The sequence below is a fragment of the Gymnoscopelus microlampas genome (genome assembly GCF_963454915.1).
Source record: "Gymnoscopelus microlampas genome assembly, chromosome: 24".
In the NCBI taxonomy this organism is placed as follows: domain Eukaryota; kingdom Metazoa; phylum Chordata; class Actinopteri; order Myctophiformes; family Myctophidae; genus Gymnoscopelus; species Gymnoscopelus microlampas.
In genome coordinates, this window is record NC_139961.1 from 14,941,251 (window position 1) to 14,964,369 (window position 23,119).

Consider the following 23,119-nt stretch of genomic DNA (forward strand, 5'->3'; position numbering starts at 1 on the left):
TTCCCACTCCCACTTATCCTTTTCAAAAACCATATACGTAACTATCTATTCTAACAGATCTCCTTTGCAAGCCGCGTCTGCCCCAGCCTGCCCCAGCCCCCGTCCGATATCTGGCCTAGAGGGGCGGATTCAAAACCTCCGGTGAAAACAATCGGTGGGCTCCCATTGGTTCACCGATCTGTGCGCCCTCCCCGCGCCCCTCTTCCTCCCCCCCCAATGTGCAGCATTGAGAGCCCTGACGTCACAACATTTGGAGCGACGCCCACTGCACTCTGGTTGGTTGGGGGAAATGAAAGGTTGACTCCCACTTCCTATGCAAGAAATTTCAACAGCTTGGTCCAGGCTTTCCTTTTTGAGCAAAACCCGAAGGGAAATAAAAGCCTGGAGATCAAGGCTATATGTCTGCCCTGGCACAGTTCATTTGGCTGTAGATTTCGCTCGTATGATGCTGCCTACAATAGTTCCTCGTCTCGTCTCAGTTTCACCGAAGTGATACACTTTCTCTTGGGTCTCTCTGTTAGGGAGCATTATCGTACTCATGTTACGGTTCTTCAGTTGCCGTTGGTGGCAGTCATCGTCGCCAGTTCCCACCGGCTGTCTCGCGGGAGTCCCGACCGCTCCAGACCGTACCGAATAACCGCTAGCTTGCTCAGCGTCTTCAGACTAGGACGTAAGTCCAAGATGAACAGCTCGTCGGGCGCGCTGTCTCCTCCGAAGAGGACGGCGCGATCCCCCACCGTGCAACAGCACATCCTGTAGCACACCTTAGACATGAACGAGCACGGGCCTTCCCCCTTGGTCTCGATCGTCTTCCAGGAGAAGGTCTCTGGATTGAATTTCCACAGATCGTCGAACGTCTGCTCCGAGTTGTCGCCGCCGAATATGTACAGCTCCCCGTTGTAGGAGAAGGCCGAGTGACCCCAACGTCGTTCCAGGAGCTTTGCAGGAGGCGTGCTCAGCCAGCGGTTTGTCTCGGTGTCAAACACTTTGATGTTGTTGTGGTGGATCTGGTTGAAGTTGAAGCTGAAGCCCCCAAACACAAACATATTCTTCCCTATGATGTTGGCGGTGTGATGATATAAAACGGGTGCCAGAGTGCCTTGTGTGTTAATTAAAGACCAGACCATCGTGGTGGCGTCCAACTTGGAGATGTCGTTAGTGCATCTAGCCTGCATATTGAATCCTCCAAAGACGTACATGACGTTCCCTGAGACGCAGGCCGAGTGGCCGAACCTCCCCTCCGGAAGTGTCCCGGAGATCCTGGGCCTGAACCATCTGTGGGCGTCGACGTCGAACGCATAAAGCACGTTGCCGAGCTCGTCGCACCAATTGATTCCCCCCCAGACGTAGACGATGTCCTCTATCAGCACGGCTGTGTGGTCCCAACGCATGGAGGGAACCTCGGCGGGGGTTGTTGGTGGGGGCAGCTTCATCCATCTTAAAGACACTGTGTTGAAGACATGCACATCAATGGGATTCATGTTGTTATAGATGACCGAGGAGCATTTCCCTCCAAACGAATACACCTTTTGTTCCACTGCCACAGCAGCGGCAGTGGTTTTCTCCGGCCCCCCAGTCAGGTGCACCATCCAGTGCAACATTTCACACACCTGCTCCAATGTGGATAAAAGTGGACCGGTCTAAATTCTAATGAACTGAAATCCCTCTCACTATTTGTTATCACTATTGTACACAGTATTGTTTTATATTTACGTTGATACAGTGGCAGAAGCGTCATGCGAAGCTTGACCAATCTGCTACAGTTTGGAAGTACATTTACTCCTGTAATTAAATAACTTTACTTGAGTATTTCCAGTTTTCAATACTTTATAACTTCTACTCCACTACATGCGGAGAGGCAAATATTGCACTTTTTACTCCACTCCAGCTATATTAGTTACAAGTTACTTTGCAGATTTGGTTTATTATTACAAAACATTAACTAATTAAGCCCTATTTTATACTTGGTCTATTTGAAAATAGCAGATCTACAAGCACACAGTGTGTTGCATCCATGACACGTGAGCTTATAGATCTTTAAGTATATGATGCCAATATTTTTGTAATTTTACTGCTATGTATAATAGGTTTAGAAACAAATCACTGAATTTCCTTTACAAGGTCTTCAAGGACAGGACAGTTATGCTTCCATTTGTTACGGCCCTGAGGTCATGGGGTCATGTTACTGTATGTGGGATGTGCTGTAAACTTGGAGAAGAAGGAAGCAAAGTTGGCATACTGTATCTGTAGCTCCCAGTAAAGAATGTATTTAGCAAAAAGTGTAACAATGTTTCGACCACTGTGAGTGAGCTCCCTGCTGTTGTCTGAGGGTGCTGTGCTGCAGCCAGGTGGTGTTTTGCTGATTGAGGGATTGGATAATAGAGGGTATGCACATCAGTCTGCGGTCCTGCGTACCACCTGTTTCTAAATGTCACATAATGCTGGAGGCAGCAGGACGTTGCGTTGTTGAGAACGAGTGCTTCCAAACTCCGACACTTTCAAGCTTTCCGTACAGCCGCAATGTTGGTGAGTTTAACACCGTTTAATACAATCAGATAGGACTTTTCTGTTTGGATGTATGGGGCTGTCAAGGCCAGACAGTCGTTTTTTTTTTTTGCCACTCCAGTAGGCGTTCCCGCATATATTCCGGGTACATTGATGTCACACGCATAGCCCCTATAGAGACTGAAGTTAGCGCCGGGGAGATGATTGGTTGCAGCCTACAGAGAAGGGTATAAGAGGCCTGTGGTGACCAGGTCCTGCTTTTTCCTCTCCTATCTAGACTGCCAGCTACCACATTATTTAATGTTTACTCATTGTATCGTGCAAAGATATTGAACTAATATACATTTACAGCCAGGGTTTGGTAGGGGTGGGGAGCATTTGTTTTGGGCCCACTTTGTTCTCCTGTTTTGTTTAATTAATTGTTGTCATTTGTTTATATTACTTCGGCTGGATAAGTTAGGGTGGTGACTGTTTAGTTTATAAAATGTTTTATTACATTATTTTAATTATTGGCTGTCACCCACTCTAAAGCTTGTCATAGATATATATACATAAAACCCATTCTATGCGGCTGACTTTCTGGTTGGCTCTATGCACAGCAGCCATATTGGAAAGAAATTAGGCCTCTTCTTACTTCCTTCACAGGCGTTACCAATGATACCAATGAAGGCTTTGTTCCATTCTGGTCGAACAGAGTCAGGGTGCTGGTATTGTGCATGTTGGCTCACTGGAAACACTTGAGGGGGTTCCAAATGGCCCCTTGCGGGGTGTGTAACTCTGAGAGTGTACAAATGGAACCAAATGGACCCATAAGGGTCCATTTGGTTCCAATTGTACACTCTCAGAGTTATATATATGAAGTGATATATATGAAGCTCTCAGGGTCCTAAAAATTAAAATGTTTGAGAACCACTGTGCTACATGGAATGGAACAGGCCACAGGGCCTTCATTAGTATCATTGGTAACACCTGTGAAGGAAGTAAGGAAGAGGCCCAATTTCCATCCAATAATATCTACACTTTCCTGTTGTGCCTCGGTTCCTCTAGCCCATTAAAACCGGGAAAGCATCTGTGTCATTTTAGATTTTTGCTTTGGCTATTCAAAAAATTTAAAAAATAGAAAATATGCACGCTCACTGCGCGCTTGTACATCTGCTATATTTGAACATTTTTGAAAAATCTTGAATGTAAATTTTGAATGTACGTATATTCTGTAAGTGCTGGAGAGACCCCTGTGACCGAACAAACGCTCTGTAGCAATGATTACTATAAGAATATAGTACTTTAACCTTTTTAACCAAAAAAAGAAAATACCAATAATGCAATATTTCTAAATATGTTTAAATGTTATCTTACTCACTTTGTCGATTATCTCCGACTCTGAACCAAAGCAAATGGCTTTAAACACACAAAGGTGCATGCATGCATGTGCACAGTCTACAGGCACAGTCTTTCAGGCGGTTGAATTCTGTGAAATCCTGGGCGGGTAATCGTGAATGAAACCTCTCTACCCCCCCCCCCCCCCCCAACTGGCCGATAAAGTCATTCTGACGGATTAGACTAGAGAGTAAATTAAGAAAAGAGATCACTTTAGTTGTGTTCATAATGGCGGTGACACTGTGGTATTGTAGATGATAATAATAACTAGTAATTTATGTCACAAATAATGACTGAACATCATAGGTACTTTTCAATGCAGGAAACAGTGTGAACTCCCCCCTTCCTGTCTGTATGTTCCATGCATCAAAAGAGCGGTGCTTTTCAGTGGTGTAAAGTAACTATAAGTACATTTACTCAAGTACTGTACTTAAGTACAAATTTGAATTACTTTAACTTCACTGGAGTATTACCAATTTTCAGTACTTTTACTTCTACTCCACTACATCCCAGAGGCAAATATTGTACTTTTATTCCACTACGATTATTTGAAAACTGTAGTTACTAGTTACTTTGTAGATTTTGATTATTATTACAAAACATACATTAACCACTTCAGCCCTATATACATTTCGGCCATTTGAAAATAGCCGCTGCAATATATCTGCTATTTTCAAAGCATTTTCATACATTTGGAAACTTGTGAAATGGGACATTCTGCAAAATGAGTTTTACTTTCAGTAGCTTACTTAAGTACATTTTAATGCTAATACTTTTGTACTTTTACTCAAGTACATTTTGAATACCAGACTTTTACTTGTAACAGAGTATCTCTACATTGCAATATTGATACTTTTACTTAAAGAACAAAATGTGAGTAGGCTACTTCTTCCACCACTGCTGTTTGATTGTTAAATATAGATGTCGATTTTTATTTTGTATTTTTTTCTCTCTTCCATGGAACAGTGCACTAAATGACCATGGTGACACGTCAATGTTGTCAGTTACTCGGAGGTCAGAGGTCAATCTCAAAAAGGGGAAGTGTGTACCAGATTGCCTGATTGAGTCATCATTATTAGGAAAATAAACTGATATAAAACTGATATAAACTGCAACAGCTGTCAATCAACCCATAACCTGGTCCCATATTGTGTGTTCCATTCCCATTGACTTATAATACAACTGTGGCAACAATATAGGCAGTGAAATTATTGTACTTAAAGCCTCAACAGTGTGATGACAATACAATTAACAGTAAGATGATCAAAAAGCCATGAAATAAAAACAAAAGAGAGGGAAAAAACAGTACGAATAGCATATGTTGCAAAATAGAATGAATAAAAAAAACCGAATGTAAATTAATTGTATGTACAGAGTGGTAGATTGTGACCTGGGGGTTTGTCTGTCAGAAAGTCCAGGATTCAGGTCCGCCCGCTGTCCAGGCACATACCACATATAGGCTCTTGTATTAATGTGATGATGATGGCAGTGTTGATTTCGTCGACTAAAACTATGATGAAAAATGTTCGTCGACTACCTTTTTTCACTGACGAAAACTAAATAAAAACGAAGTGCTATGATGACTAAAACTAAGACTAAAAAATATTGTCAATTTCGTCAACAAATAAAAGCTAGACTAAAATGTTAGTGAGGGACTAGTGGAGAAGAGATCCAGTAGAACTAAAAGACAAGTCATTTTATGTTTGGTTGCACTCCGGTGTTAGGGTCTAAAAATAGCCAATCTACAAGCTCACAACGCATCGCGCTGCGACGCGTTGTGAGCTTGTAGATCGGCTATTTTCAACATGCAACCAAGTGTAAAAGCAGCCATTACGGTACGCCAAAACACATTTTAGTCGACCAAATCAACTGTATATTTAGTCGACTAAAACTAGACTATTAACAGTAAAACATTTCAGATGACTAAAATATGACAAAAACTAAATGGAATTATATTCCAAAGACTATGACTAAAACTAAATCAAAATTTGCTGTCAAAACCAAAACTGGATGATGGATACGACAGTTGGTACTTCCGGACAATACAATGTTTGAGTGTTTCCTCATTTCCCTCATACTAATCACCAACTCCACAAAGCAGAACACCAAGCTGCTATTGCAAGTCTCCGGTATAGGAGACAAAAACGAAGGGGGAAAAAAATCGTAATTAATAGAAAAAAAGTCATTTTTTGGGGTGAAGTAAATACTCTTCACAGATCCTTCTCACAGATCCAGTTGTTTTTCTCTGATGAACAGCCCTTATCGGACCATTTTCCATCACTGCTCTGGTAGTATGCACAGTCCCAGTAAACGTAGCCACCAGGCTTTCCGCTGCCCCAGTACCTGCAGAGTAAACCACATCATGCATTTAACCACATCCACTCAGTCAGTCCATACATAGTCTGGGAGGGTTAGCGTCGGAGCTTGGACAGCAGGGGCGCGGCCACTGCGTTGTGATTCAAATCAACAGCCAATGAAGAAAAGGGGGCGGGATCCACATGCAGTGGGTGTTGCATCTAAATAGGATCGACGGGAAGCAATTTCCCCTTGAGAAATTTCGGCCGCCATTGTTGTGTACTGCTGTTTGCCTCTCGTCGGACTTTTTAGACGAGTTGCACAGCTCTCAGACCGGTAAGAGGCGTGTCCGCTCAGATTCAGAGCGTAAGGTACATTCCGCCCACAAATACCAGGGCTCTGGCCCAGAAGTTCTTCGCCGCGCCGGCGAAAACTTCTGGGAGCTCAGATTAGTCCATACAGGGACTTTGATAGAATCAGTGGTGGAAAAGGTACTCAGCTGTTTTACTTAGGTAAAAGTATCAATACTGCAATGTAGAAGCACTTGAGCAAAGTAACTAGTATACACTTCAGAAACCCGTCTACCAGTGACATCATCGTTAGGAAGGGTTTTTTTTTTACTTCAAGATTTATTATATTTTGATTTTTATTAACGCGAGAACAATAGCTTCCATAGCATGCTGCTAACTTTCCAGGAATAGAAAGCCTGAAGTTTCTATTAGCTTGGATTCCCCATCGATGATGTCACTGGTAGACGGGTTTCTGAGCTGTCGTCCACACAGGACCAAAGCCCTCCTCTGAGACACAGACTGAGTAAACAGAAATGGTGCCATATAATCATGAGCAGCATTAGTGAGGACCAATTATATGAAGACAGGTTGAAAATGGGTGAAGTCGTTCTTTAAGTAAATGGACTCAGATACTTTCCACCACCGGATAGAATTGCAATAGAAGACCGTCTAAAGCATTAGTTCTCAAAGTGGGGTCCGGGGACCCCCAGGGGTCCTTAGGGGGGTTCCAGGGGGTACCCAGCAAGATGTCTTAATATAGCATCACAATCATTTTAACCCCTTTAACCTTTTATACTTTGGCTATTCAAAAATAGCAGATCTACAAGCTCATAGCGCGGCACTCGGTGCCGCGCTATGAGCTTGTAGATCTGCTATTTTTTTGAAAAATGTTGAACATTTGTGCAAACCTTTGTATATATATATTTTTTTTTTAAGCGAACATTTGTAAGTCAAATCTTTGCTTCTGGGTCCCTGGAACAAAATATTTTTAGATGGGGGTCCGCGGCCAAATACATATCATTTTGGGGGTCCTTGACATGAAAAAGTTTAAGAACCACTGGTCTAAAGTGTCTCACCTTGTGGTCAGTGCTGTTCCATCCACCCACGTCCAGGCGGTCCCCTCTCTCTTCTGCAGTCCAATCCATACGTCACCCTCACCACTCCATCCACTGATGAAGTCCTGATCATTTGTACATGATTGAACCATAATTAATTTTATAATAATACATTTAGATCTTCACTATAATGATTTACTTAAAGGTAGGGTAAGTGATATTTTTGGGTTAAAACAAAAAGTATTTTGTTAGAAGGTTAAAGCACTATATTCTGATAGTAATCATTGCTATAGAGTGTTTGTTCAGTAACAGGAGTCTCCCCGTCTCTCCAGCTCTTTAATGAACAGAAAATACAACAGATAATAATTTTCCGGTAGGTGTCAAAATCTCAGCCAATCAGGAGAAAGTACCCATTTTTAAGCTTCATTTTTTATAGCGTTCCAGTTCCAATTTTGCCTGCTCATTTCTAAGTGTCATCACTTCCAATTTTACTTGTTTAATCTATATCCTGATTGAGTTATCTATCCTGATTGGATAAAATTGAAATGAAACTGAAAATGCATTTTCTGTTTTATAAAGAGCTGGAGAGACAAGGAGACTCCTTTTACTGAACAAACACTATAGAAATGAGTACTATCAGAATATAGAGCTATTGAACACTTATTTTAACCAAAGAAAATCACTTACCCTACCTTTAACTTTTTTACTTTACACAGGATTTAGCAAAGATGCTAATTTACATCCGCAATCCCCCCCAAAACATAAAAAACAAGCAGACAATAGAGTAGCCTACATTACATTACATAAAGAAAGCATCACAAGCATCATAATCACGCACAGTGGTGGAAAGTACATGTAACTACTGTAAGTACATGTACTCAAGTACTGTACTTAAGCACAATCTTGAGGTATTTGTACTTTACTTGAGTATTTCCAATTTCCAATACTTTTACTTCTACACCACTACATCTCAGAGGCAAATGTTGCACTTTTACTCCACTACAATTATTTGAAAACTTTAGTTACTAGTTACTCTTTATTAGTAGATTTTGATAATTATTACAAAACATACATTAACCACTTCAGCCCTACTGTATATATATTTCAGCCTTTTGAAAATTTTGCAGATCTACAAGCTCACAAATCTGCTATTTTCAAAAGATTTGTATACATTTGAAAATGTGAAGGGACATTCTGCATAATGAGTAGCCTACTTTTACTCAAGGTACTATAAGTACATTTTGAACACCAGACTTTTACTTCAACAGAGTACTTCTATATTGCAGTATTGATACTTTTACTTAAGTAAAAAAATGTAGTACTTTTTCCACAACTGATAAGCACGCACGCTCGCGCGCGCGCAGAGACAGATAGGCCTACTACACCAACCTGTTCTTCTTTGCTGTTGATGATCACCAGGTGTGCTCCTGTCTTTTCACATTCTCCTTTACTCTCCACCCAGGTCTTCTGTTCAGTAGATCTGTAGTAACAGCTGCATCCAGACTGCTTCCATCCACTGGGACACGACTTGACTGAACAGTAGACAGGAGTTTTAGAGATGGATTTCCTATCATACTGACAGATAATCAAGACATAGAGCAGGGGTCTTCAACGTTTTCAGCCAGGCCAAGGACCCCCTAGCTGAGAGAGAGATGAAGCAGGGACCCCCTACTCTATATTGTATGAAATTGTGTTTCAGATTCAAGTTTTTTTTTACTTAGTCTGCAATTTCTTCCCTCAACACCTATAGCCTCTTTGCCAAAAATAGCCGATCTACAAGCTCTCAACGCCTCGCAGCGCGAGGCGTTGAGAGCTTGTAGATCTGCTATTTTCGGCTAATGTTCCCCTCAGAAAAGGAATTCTAGGGTTCAAGTGTTTAATGTAAAAAAAACTAAATCCTATCACACAAAGATTTGGCGGACCCCCTATAGTAGCTCTGAGGACCCCCTAGGGGTCCCGGACCCCCTCTTGAAAGACCCCTGACATACAGTAGTAGAGTATTTATAAGAAGACAATTACTCAGGGAAGTAGTGAAGGGTAAGCATCTGTCTGTCTGTCTGTCTGTCTGTCTGTCTGTCTGTCTGTCTGTCTGTCTGTCTGTACATTCACCTGCTCTCTCTCTCTTGCACCGGCTCAATTCACGTTCCAGCTGGGTTATCTTCAGCGTCAGGTCGTCGCCGTGTATGGTCTGGCACAGCACGGTCAGGTTGTCATATCTGGACAGGAACAGCTCTCTCTCCAGGGTCAGGTTGTTAATGGCCGATTTATCTGCAAAAGGACACATCAAGGTGTCGATAAACACAGCTGTTGCTACTGCTCATGATGAGGTCCAACTTAAGCATCTGTGTGGAAAAGGAGATTCAAGTGTTCCTGATCGGGTGTGTTTTTTATGTCAATATGATAAAGTTACTAGGGTACTGTTTCCCAAACAGTGGGTTGGGACCCATTTTTGGGTCGCGGACCAAGTTTTATGGGTCGGTATTTTTATATCCCCCTTTTTTCGCTTCCTACATAAAAAAAAAACATCTATATTATTTCAAAAGATTTAAAAAGGTTAAATCACAACTTTTCATCCATTAGAAATCAACTCCAAAAGTGTTTCATAAATCAAAACAAATAAATCAAATCATTTGCATAAATAAAAGATAAAAAAGTCTACGAAGTAGTGAAAATAGCAGATCTGCAAGCTCACAACGCGGCACGAAGCGACGCGTTGTGATTTGTCTTGTAGATCTGCTATTTTCACTAGTTTGGGTCCCCGATAAACGTCCAATTTTTTCTTTTGGGTCTTGAGCTAAAACGTTTGGGAAACCACTGTAGGGAACACACACTATAGTTAACTAAGTATGGCAGGGGTCTTCAACAGGGGATCCGGGACCCCTAGGGGGTCCTCAGAGTTACTACAGGGGGTCCGCCAAATCTTTGTGTGATAGAACTTTTCTGAGGAGAACTTTAGCCAAAAATAGCAGATCTACAAGCTCACAACGCCTCGCAGAGGCGTTGTGAGCTTGTAGATCTGCTATTTTTGGCAAAGAGGTGTTTGGTGTAGAGGGAAAAAAGAACAGACCAAGTAAACAAAACACAATTTTATACAATATAGAGGGGGGTCCCTGTTTCATCTCTCTCTCAGCAAGGGGGTCCTTGGCCTGAAAACGTTGAAGACCCCTGAAGTATGGTATAGGGTTCTTGTGTGAGAAACAAGTGTCATTGTATTGGTGTAAGTGCATAGATTTGACCTTTGACCCATCTGATACTCACAGTCCATGGCCATGTCTACGGTTCTGGTCACGAATAGAACAGACAGCAGTGTGAGAATCACCGCACACGTTCTGACGATGTTTATCTGGATGGTGAGCTGCTTCTGGATGACGACCTCTCTCTGGAGATCGAGTTCTCTCTGAAGAACTGGAGGATATTAGTACAATAGAGTTCAACTTTAATATGATCAGCTTAAAAGGGATAGTTCACAAAACATTTTTTCTATCGATTAGTCACCCCATGGAGACTTGAATTTATGGATATTTATTTGTTTTTGTCGCATTCCTAAGCCAATAATTTGATGACCGGCAGCGGTAGTTCCAGTAGGAGACACAGAGAGTCTCCTTTGTGTCTCCTACCGGTACGATGGTCATCAAAAAAATTGGTTTAGGAATGCGACAAAAATCAAAAAAAAGTCTCCATGGGGTGACTAATCGAGAAAAATAGAAAAAAAATAATTGTTTGGGTGAACTATCCCTTTAAATGCTTTAATTCAAAGAACAGCGTGAATAGTATATAGTTAAAGCGGGACTATGTAACTTTTTTTATTCATGCATTAGATGTAATTTTGTTCAATCTGCATGGTAGAGTATCGTCACCTTGCTAAACTAATGGCCTAATTCATTTTTTGAGGAAAATTATATTTTTGCCTAAGTCAGCTCCTCATGACACTGGCCACCTCTGGTAAAATCGCCCATCTCCTAATTGAAAAGGATCATGCTGTTCACTCCCCTTTTAGTATAATGGCCTAACTCCCTAGTGTGACTTAGGCCAATATAGACATTTTATTTGGGCCTAAATCACATGGTTTTGTGATTTAGGTTTAAATGGGATTAAATCTGAATTTATTTTGGCCTATTTAAAAACTCTTATGTTACTTAACTGACAGACAGTGTTATTTTTATTTTAATAGACATCATTTGTTATGAACGTTTTGGGTGAAATGATTAAGAAATATCATATAGTTTTGTTTTGGATCTGTTTTTTATTTTTCCTGAAAAACTTAAAAAATGACTTGGGCCATTAGTTTAGCAAGGTGACGGTATGTTAATACAATATAACTTATTTGGATGGTAGTATTTAGTCTCCCTGCTCTTCTATTAAGACATTTAGATCCTGTGTCTAGGTGAGACACAACCTTTGACACGATCCTGTTTCTGGTTTGACACAAATTTTGACGAAGGTCAAGATTCAATTGTATCCCCCGAGCAAGCAGGCAGGCTCTACTAGCTCAATGGTAAACATTTCAGCACTTTGGCAGGAGATCCGGGTTCAAATCCGGGGTAGAGGAGGAAAGTTACACATGTGCAGCTTTAAGTGATTTGGTATATTGGACTCAGAATGCCTTTAAGACCTGGAACGCATCTGTGTCACTTTAGATTTCTTTGGCTATTCAAAGATAGCAGATATACAAGCTCATAGCGCGGCACCGAGTGCCGCGCTATGAGCTTGTAGATCTGCTATTTTTGAAAAATCTCGAAAATCTTTTTTTTTTTTTTCAAAAAACTTGTTAGGATTTAGAAAAAAAAATTAAGAATCTTCTCAGGTCTTAATGGGTTAATTTCTGCTGAAAGGTTCATATGCCTGATGTACAATAATGCATCTGAGCATGTCTTCAACATGCAATGATGACTTCATCTAAAATGCCACACAACGAAATGAGAGGAAAAATAAAACACAAGACATATTGGGTGAAGTGAGAAGCGAGAGCAGTGGTGGAAAAAGTACTCACATTTTTTACTCAGGTAAAAGTACCAATACTGCAATATAGAAATACTCCGTTACAAGTAAAAGTCCAGAATTCAAAATGTACTTGAGTAAAAGTACAAAAGTATTGGCATCAAAATATACTTAAAGTACCAAAAGTAAAAGTACAAAAATATTTGAAAATAGCCATAAAATAGGGCTAAAGTGGTTAATGTATGTTTTATAATATCATAATTTATATCTGGAAAAAGTAAAGTACAAATACCTCAACATTTAACTTAAGTGAATGTACTTAGTTACTTTCCACCACTGAGACAGAGAGAAACACTATAAGTGTGTTACTGTGTACCTGTAACCCCCCGCGAGCCGGAGCCTTGGTCTCTGAGACGTTCTGCTCCTTCATCAATGCGTTCCACTCTCTCCTCCTCCTCTCTTTTCTCCTTCTGTCTCTCCTCCCTGTCTCCTCCAGCGTGCCTCACACGCCTCGATGGGCCCGGCTTGTCAGAAGTATCTGCAGACATCTTAAGGAAGGACGGAACAGATCATTAGTAAAAGTATGTGTTAATAATATACATACCGATATTGTGCATTAAGTGCAGTGGTGTAAAGTAACTATAAGCACATTTACTCAAGTACTACTACTTTACTTGAGTACAATTTTTAGGTACTTTTACTTTACTGGAGTATTTCCAGTTGTCTATACTTTTACTGCTACTCCACTACATCTCAGACGCAAATGTTGTACTTTTACTCCACTACAATTATTTGAAAACCTTATTCACCCTATTCACTTTCCAGACATAAATTATTATATTATAAAACATACATTAACCACTTTAGTCCTATCTTATACCTAGGCTATTTGAAAATAGCAGATCTACAAGCTCACAACGCGTCGCGATGCGACGCCTTGTGAGCTTGTAGATCTGCTGTTTTCAAACGTTCGGTACTTTTACTGTTTGGTACTTTATCATCATCTTGATGCCAATACTTTTGTACTTTTACTCAAGTAAATTCTTAACACCAGACTTGTACTTCTACATTGCAGTATTGATACTTTTACTTAAGTACACAATTTGAGTAATTCTTCCACCACTCGCATTAAGTGATTACAATAATGCACTTTTTTTCAAAATGTGTTAGAAATGTTATCCATCTTACTCACTTTGTCCGTTATCTATGTTGTCCTACATTGGGGTTCCTTGTTGCAGAATTGACTTTTAGCAAATAGTTTTAGACACACTTGTTAATGTGCATGCATGCATGCATGTGCACAGACTACACACAAACACACAACAGTGCAGAATAAGCAATAGACTCTTGACCACAGACTATACGTGGAAACTTGCTGTTGACGTAACAAACAGAGTTATGGCTTTCAGGCGGTCGAATTCTGTGAAATCCTCGGCGGGTAATCGTGAACGAAACCTCACCACCTCCCCCCAACCACTGCTGTGGATGTTGGCCAGTAAAGTCATTCTGACAGATTATAGTGAATAAAGAGAGTTCAATTTAGTTGTGTTCATAATAGCGGTGACACTGTGGTATTATAGATGATGATAATAATAATTAGCAATGTATTATGTACATTTATTTCACAAATAAGGACTCATCATGGGTACTTTGTGGTCAATGACACCGCATTCACCTTTTTTTCTTTCTCATGCAGGAAACAGAGCTACAGCTCCCCTCTTCCTGTCTTCTATTATATTTCGTGCAACAAAACAGCAGTGCTGATTTTGCTGCATTAAGTGGTTGTTGTATTACAATAGAAAGCATAAAGTATGTCACTTCAGTATTCATACATACAATTCCATACAGTGTGTTAAGTGTATTTTATTGTTGATATGAGTCATAAATGGTAAATGGTAAATGGTGCATTTATATAGCGTTTCTATCCGAAGCGCTTTACATTGATTGTGCCATTAACCCATTCACACACACATTCATACACCGATGGCAGAGGAAACCATGCAAGGCACCAACCTGCTCATCGGGAGCAATTAGGGGTTCAGCGTCTTGCTCAAGGACACTTCGACACTAACTCTAGGGGAGCGCCCCAGCCCGGAATCGAACTGAGAACCTTGCAGTTTTCCAGTTCACTCTACCCGGCCACTCTACCCCTGAGCCACTGCCGCCCCAGTCATGACATACACTTGACATGACATGGCATCCCATTGATATTCACAGAGAGTGGATTCTGGTGTTCAACCGCCCCAAGTTCTACCACACAACTCCCCTTCTCCATTCTCTACACTGGCTCCACATAGTGGCTCGCATCCAGTTTAAAACCCCTGCCCGACCACTTCGGTCTGCCGCCTCAGGGTGACTAGTTGCCTCGTCGCTCAGTGGTCCTTCTGGCCGATCTACACGGTCACAGCTTTTTTCTGTTCTGGCCCCACAGTGGTGGAATGAACACCCCACTGATGTCAGGACAGCAGAGTCACTGCCCATCTTTCGTCGCAGGCTGAAACCCCACCTCTTCAGGAAAAACTACCCTGACCCTTCCTCTTAGCCTTGCCTACTTGTTGTCAATTATTTGTTACGAGCTCTTGTTTTATTGGATCTTGTTTATTCGACTTAGTGGTTTTAGCTCTTGCTCATTTGATTTCCTCTTTGTCTCATCTGTTTAAGAAAATAGGTAGCTGATATATTGCACTTTTACCTTAGCGCTAGGTATACTCTTAGTTGCTTGTTTTAGAAGATAATGCACTTAAGACTTCCGGTGATTAGTAGTTTCGTTCCCTACAGTACCTATGTTGAATGCACTTATAGTAAGTTGCTTTGGATAAAAGCGTCTGGATCTGCTAAAGCTAAATGCACTGTAATGTAATAATGTAATGTGGATCTCCTAGTCCAAGCTTTATTTAATAAACACAGGATCTGCAGTTTTACTGGGTCATATAGGTCCTCCAACTTTGAGAGGTGTCTGTTAAAGACTGAACCAAATTTCATGAGAATACATTCATTTAAAAGTAGGCTATTTGTGTACAGTACATGTCCTTACAGTTTTGGCCATTCAAACATGTTAATAGACAAGAATTGTCACGATCGTGTCCCGCTTCCCTGTTATTAGTGTGCCCTGTAGTGTCTTTGCCCAGAGGTTCTGTTCACCCCCTCCCCTCTCTGTGCGGCCTTGATTGGGAGACGTGTTCCACCTGGGGTCCCCAGCGGTGACTGTTTGGGTTAATTGAGACGTTGGGTATTTAATGGGTGTGGTTGTGTGATTTAGTTGCTTGTTTGTTATTCTTTAGTTTCAGTCAGAGTGGGAGAACTTGAGTTGCTATTTTATCTTCCCTGTGAGCTATACTTCTGTTTGCAAGTGTTTAAGTAAAGTTTGGTTCAAGTTCAACTCTTGGTTTCCTGTGTGTTCCTGCATTTTGGATCCTTACCCGTTTCTGAGCCTTATCGTGACAAGAATATTGCTTTGCGAGTTCATTTGTTCATAAAAACGTAGAACACGATACATTCTTAAGGAATTGCAGAACCCACCAATTTCTTTAGTATCAAGCTGTTGTCTAGATGTCCCTAACTGCAAGCACTGGCTTTTCTTTTACCACATATTATTGTAACACCCATCCTCAATATTGGCTGATACTAAAGATTACACATGTATCCTGTGAAGTGGTTAAGATCACCTTCAGTTTCTGTGCCCCCTCATGGCCTTGAATGACACCTACACACCTCATCCCATACGGTCACCTCAGTTCCAATGAATTCCTCCCCACACACATTTCTGTGTGTTGTCACTGCTGTTGTATCCTACTGACTCACCTGCCAGTGAGGAGCCCCCACCAGGCGGACGTAGGGCCTTCGTCCTACTCCTCCCGCCCAACACTCCCTGCTGACAGGTGCCGTCCCAGCCCGTAGGAGTACGTGCAATGACCAATATCACCCTCCCTACCGGGTTACCCACCCCCAAACTTGACTCCCCCAATTGTTTTTGCATAACCGGATGCACCACGGTGGATTCAAACCTCTGTGGTGGTGGACAGGGGCTTAACCACTGCGCCACCCGAGCGCCTTCCTCTCAATGAGTGCTGTTCTGCAACGGAAAATACAGCTACTAGTTTCGCAGTCACTGAGAGAGTTGAACAAAAATAATACAATGCACTCACGCACACACGCACACACACACACACACACACACACACACACACACACACACACACACACACACACACACACACACACACACACACACACACACACACACACACACACACACACACACACACACACACACACACGCGCACGCACAAAACAGGATGTTCGCGGGGTTTTAGCAGCAGAGGAAAGTTTCAGAACAAATGCTGTTGTTCATTGACCGCAGTGCACAGTGGCTTACAACACTGACTGCAGAATGTACAATGGACAGTTTGTATACTTTATATATTATGACATCTGACTGAAAATATTTGGCTATAGTACACTTTTACTGTAAAGGCTTGCTGAATAAATATGCAGGAAAGGCAATACCTTGTTTCTGTATAATAAACTCTTTGTCCACTTTCACCCATTAAAACCGGGAAAGCATCAGGTGTCAGGTGAAAAAGTTTGAGAACTACTGATTTAGAAGGCATTTGTAGAATCCGCCTCAGAACAAACGTTGTTGTTCATATTAAATATGTGATCACACATTGACCGCAGTGCACACGCACAGTGGCTTACGACACTGACTGCAGAATGCAAAATGGAAGGCTATTGTACACTTTTACTGTAAAGGCTTGCTGAACAAATGTTACGTTTTTATCTAAGTGATATTTTATTTTTGTTCTTAAAATAAGTGTTAAAAAGCTCTATATTCTGATAGTAATCATTGCTATGGAGTGTTCAGTAACAGGATCTCCCACCTCTTCAGCTCTTTAGTAAACAGAAAATATATTTTCAGTCTTATTTTATACTTCGGAAATTTGAAAACAGCCAATTTACAAGCCATAAAGTAATTGCGACCCATTGTGAGCTTGGTGTGGATCTGCTATTTTCAGAAAGGTTGGTGCGAGGAAGCCCAACTTCCGTAATTCTTTTAGCTATTGTGACATTAGCCAAGACAGTAATACAGTTTTTTTAATGAGCACTGATGATGATGATGATGATGTTCTTCTAATATGTATTAATTGTATGGCAATTACTTATACACATATATTGATGAGTGTGGCATTGTTATTGACTGCCTACTGTTGACAACGTGACATTGTTTTGTCAATAGAAGAGCAAAAACCACTGCTGATGTGCAGATGACAATATAAATAATATCGTATTAACATACTCTACCATACCATAGAGTTAAAAGTAACATACAGATTTGTTAAAATAAACTTTTATTCAAACTGCACAGTTTACAAGTTCATACAAAACCTTGGATACAATACAATAAATCATCGGAATGCAACAGTATGTTTTTGTCACATGTAGCCTATTTATGATACAAATGTGGCAACATTACAGATAGTGACATTATTGTACTTAACGCCCTAAAAAGTGTGACAACAACGTAACATAATAGATCAATAAACCCTAATACAGGCAAAATAAAAAAATAAACAGTACAAAAGAATGTGTTGTGAAATAGAATAAAAGCAAAATGTAAATCAATTGTATCGACACAGCCTGTGACCAGGGGTTTTTCTGTCAGAAAGTCCAGGATTCAGTTGCACAGGGTGGTGTTGAATCCTGGGTCTCCGCTTAGTGGTGAGCTTAGAGGACACAATGGTGTTGAATGTGAACTGTAGTCAACATTCAACAAACAGTGTTCACACTTGTGAGTTCCTACTCACTACTTCCAAATTGATGGTGTAAACATAACAGTGTCCTTAAAGCAAAATTAATAAACATGCGGTTTGTATTTATATGATTTTGGATACAAAAAGTTTGAGTTTGTCTCAGTTTCACTACTGATTACTAATACATCTTCACAATGCAGAACAATTTGCTGCTGGTTCATCAATGAAGTTAATCAGTAAAGAACTTCTCACAGATCCAGAAGGTTTGAAATGAACATGATGTAGAACTCAATTCTCCAATCCCATGCCAGTAGTATGCACAGTCACCATACTGTCCACTGACCCTGTTCCTGCAGAGTAAACAGCATCATTTATTAACTACATCCACTCAGTAACTCACATACAGTGACTTTGAATGACAATAGAAAAACTTCTAAAATGTCTCACCCTGTTGTCTGTGGTGTCCCGTCCACCCATGTCCATTTCTCCTCGGTCTTTTTCAGACCAACCCAAGATAATACATCTCCTTGGCTCAACCCTCTGATGAACTCCTGAACATTTGTAGATTATTAAACATAATCAACATTCTCTAATACATTCAGGTCACACGCACGCACGCACACACTCTCTCTCTCTCTCTCTCTCTCTCTCACGCACGCACGCACGCACGCACGCACGCACGCACGCACGCACGCACACACACACACACACACACACACACACACACACACACACACACACACACACACACACACACACACACACACACACACACACACACTGATGCACTAACCTGTTCTTCTTCATTGTTGATGATCACCAGATGTGCTCCTGCCTTCACACATTGCTCTCGACTTTCCTCCCAGGTCTTCTCTTCAGTAGATCTGTAATAACAGCTGTCTTCAAACGTCTTCCATCCACAGGGACAGGACTTGACTAAACACCAAACAGGAGTTTTAGTGATGGATTTTCAATGTAGGCCTAATGATTATCATGTCTAACCTTTATACCTGATATCAGAGATCTCTTTTTCAAGTGAGACCTGGCCAAAATGACAACTGTTAAAAAGACACATACTGTATAGTAGGCATATTCAATACACAGAACATTAAAAAGACTAGTGATTGGGATGGGATAGTTGGGATAATAATGTCTAGGGGTTAGTGGATGATAAACGTATTTATTTATTCTATATATGTTGTTTCTGTACCTCTTTTAAAATATGTACAGTATGTATGTTTATCTAGTATTTCATAAACTCTAAATGCCACTCACACATTATGCTCACACTCCTCTTGCACATGTGACCTGTTTTTCATAGCCCTAGAACTCTGCTGCTCATCACATATCATGACAGATTATTAAACACTGCCCCCTTGTGTCTCAACGTGACATAGCAGCCTGCACTAAACAGAACCTGGACACTACACTACTGAGTAGACATTTAGGGCCAGTGAATAGAGATATAGAGACACACTGTTAAGAGTCAACATAAAGAGGACAGTAATGCAGTAATATAGTATTATATGCACACACACACACACACACACACACACACACACACACACACACACACACACACACACACACACACACACACACACACACACACACACACACACACACACACACGCGGTAGCCTATAGATGGATAGAGATATAGATATATAAATTAGATATCACACAACTTCTACAGCACTACATCCATGACAATGATTAAAATATCAATAATAATATCTATGACAATAACACAAAACAATATCACTTAAAAAAGGTTTGTTACCTGTCTCAACTGCTGTGCCTCGACACTGGTTTAATTCAGTTTGTAACTGGATTATCTTAAGGGTCTGGTTGTCATATCTGGACTGGAACTGCTCTCTCTCCAGTGTCAGGTTGGCTGATTTATCTGCAAAGAACCAAACGTGTCATGCATCTGTGTGTAAAAGGAGCTTTGAGAAGAAGAACCACCTTGTTCAGGTGTGTTTTTTATGTGAATATATGTATCATGAATTACTAGGGAACACACACTATCAAGAGTTAAGCATGGTAGAGTTCTTGTGTGAAAAACAAGATGGGGGCTCGCAACTCACTTTAAAATGCTCCAATTTTATTCACAGTTTTGACCTTGCGGTCTTTTTGTCGAAACATTGTATATTGCTGCTGTGCTGTGAATAAAATTGGAGCATTTTAAATGAGTTGCCATCATTATTCTGTTTTTTCAGTTTGGCTCAGCACCAATAAGAAACGGAGGATGTGTGTTATTCTTTCTTTGAGAGTTCTTGTGTGAGACACAAGTGTCATTTTATTGTAGTTAGTGCATTAATTTGACCTTTGACCCTCTGATACTCACAGTCCATGGCCATGTCTACGGTTCTCACTGTGAATATAGCAAACAGCAGCGTGAGACACACTGCACACGCCCTGACGATGTCTCTGTAGATGGTGAGTTCTCTCTGGACAACTGGAGGATGATAGTACAATAGAGCTGAACTTTAATATGATCAGCTTCAATGTTTCATTTCAATAAACTGGGTGAATTCACATTAAGTGATTTGGTCAAATTAACTCAGAACCCCTTCAATCTTCAATTTCTGCAGAAAAGTTCATACCTCTGATGTAGTTGAATATTCATCTTATTACTATGCGATTGCAGAGGTGGAAAGTAGCTAAGTACATTTACTTAAGTACTGCACTTAAGTACAATGTTGAGGTATTTGTACTTTTCCAAGGCAAATATTGTACTTTTACTCCACTACAATTATTTGAAAACTTTAGTTACTAGTTACTCTTCAGATATAAATGATGATATTATGAAACATACATTAACCACTTTAGCCCTATTTTATACCTCGGCTATTTGAAAATAGCCGATCTACAAGCTTGTGAGCTTGTAGATCTGCTATTTTCAAACATTTTAGTACTTTTACTTTTGGTACTTTAAGTACATTTTGCTGCCAATACTTTTGCACTTTTAATCAAGCAAATTTAGAATTCTGGACTTTTACTTGTAACAAAGTATTTTTATATTGCAGTATTGATACTTTTACTTAAGTAAAACATTTGAGTACTTTTTCCACCACTGTGCAAAGACTTTCTTAAAAATGGCACATGAGGAAATGAAAGGTGAAATAAAACACAAGGAGGTTGAGGCTCTAATGTTAATAATATTTTTTTGATTGTCATTCATCCAACATGGTGGCATGTCTCTTGTAATCATTGGTAACTAATACTTTAAATATTGGGTGACAAGCTGCTGTAGTAGCCCAATGATGTGAGAAGAGATAGAAACACATAGATGTGTTAATCAGTGTTGATTTTGTTGACTAAAACTATGACAAAAAATGTTAGTCGACTACTTTTTTTCACTGACAAAAACTAAATCAAAACGAAGCTACGATGACTAAAACTAAAACTAAATATATTGACAATTTTGGCAACAAATAAAAACTAGACTAGCGATTCAGTAGAACTAAGCCCGCCAAGTCATTTTATGTTTGGTTGCGCTCGGGAGTTGCGCTCTGAAAATAGCAGATCTACAAGCTCACAACGCGTCCGCTGAGACGCGTTGTGAGCTTGTAGATCTGCTATTTTCAGCAGGCAACCAAGTGTAAAACCAGCTATTACGACGCCATCAAGCCACCACAAAAATACATTTTAGTCCACTAAATCAACTGTAGATTTAGCCGACCATAATCTTATGATATTTAGTCGACTAAAACTTGACAAAAAGTTAAACATTTCAGATGACTAAAATATGACTAAAACTAAATGTAATTGTATTCAAAAGACTATCCTAAAACTAAATAAAACTTTGTTGTCAAAATCAACACTGGTGTTAATGTGTACCTTGATCTCCTGTAACCCCCTGTGAGACAGAGCCTTGGTCTCGGAGACTGTCTGGTTCTTCATAAATGCAGTCCATGCTCTCCTCCTCTCTTTTCTCCTCCTCCCTCTCCTCCCTGACTCCTCCATGGTACCTCACACGCTTTGATGTGCCCGGATTGCCAGAAATATCTGCAGACATCTTTAGGAACAACAGAAAAGTAACTCAAGTTAATTAGTAAAAGTACATAATAATGCACATATTAATATAATGCTGATTATATTATAATCAAGATAATGCAACTATTTCCAGTGGTGAAAAAAAAAAAAACTAAATTTACTTAAAGTACCAAAAGTAAAAGTACCCATGATGCAGAATGTCCCCATTACAAGTTTTCAAATGTACAAAAATATTTTGAATATAGCAGATCTACAAGCTCACAATGTGTCGCATCGCAACGCATTGTGAGCTTGTAGATCGGCTATTTTCAAATGGCCTAAATGCATATAGGGCTGAAGTGGTTAATGTGTATTTTGTAATAATAAAACAAAATCTACAAAGTAACTAGTAACTAAAGTTTTCAAATAATTAGTAAAAGCATAATATTTGCCTCTGAGGTGTAGTGGAGTAAAAGTAAAAGTATTGGAAATTGAAAATACTCAAGTAAAATACAAATACCTCAAAATTGTACTTAAGTACAGTACCTGAGTACATGTACTTAGTTACTTTACACCACTGACTATTTCTAAATATGTTCAAATGTTATCTTAATACTCACTTCGTCCAAGATCTGTGTTGTCCTACATTGGGCTTCACTGTTGTGGCATACAGTACACTCTGACCTGCTGTCTGTTCTAGTCTGGCTTTAACACTGTCAAAGCAAAGCAAGTAGTTTTAGAGACACTGAATGTGCGTGCTGTGCTGTGCTGTGCACGCACAGCACGCACATGTGCACGCAAACACACAGTGCAGAATAGCCATACTCTTTACTGCAGAATGTGAACTTGGTGTTGGTGTGACCAACATGTGTCTTTCAGATGTGTGAAATCCTGGGCGGGGAAAGTTAAAGAAAGGTTCTCTTCTCCTC

General features: G+C 40.3%; 1 protein-coding gene and 1 long non-coding RNA gene across 2 annotated transcripts; both read right to left on the reverse strand.

The window, feature by feature from the left end:
• Positions 1 to 5,711: 5,711 nt before the first annotated feature.
• On the reverse strand, positions 5,712 to 22,856 carry LOC311040958 (CD209 antigen-like protein C). Its single transcript, XM_084051398.1, has 7 exons — positions 22,811 to 22,856; positions 22,056 to 22,233; positions 20,560 to 20,670; positions 9,632 to 9,790; positions 8,912 to 9,054; positions 7,544 to 7,647; positions 5,712 to 6,225 (listed from the first exon to the last, which is right to left on the reverse strand). The coding sequence occupies exons 2-7, from the start codon at positions 22,231 to 22,233 to the stop codon at positions 6,093 to 6,095; spliced, it is 828 nt and encodes a 275-aa protein (XP_083907524.1). The 5' UTR covers positions 22,811 to 22,856; the 3' UTR covers positions 5,712 to 6,092.
• LOC311040710 lies at positions 18,425 to 19,108 on the reverse strand. The gene is made up of 3 exons (XR_014600290.1): positions 19,004 to 19,108; positions 18,658 to 18,761; positions 18,425 to 18,560 (listed from the first exon to the last, which is right to left on the reverse strand). It is a non-coding gene; the product is annotated as an uncharacterized lncRNA (long non-coding RNA).
• Positions 22,857 to 23,119: the final 263 nt, after the last annotated feature.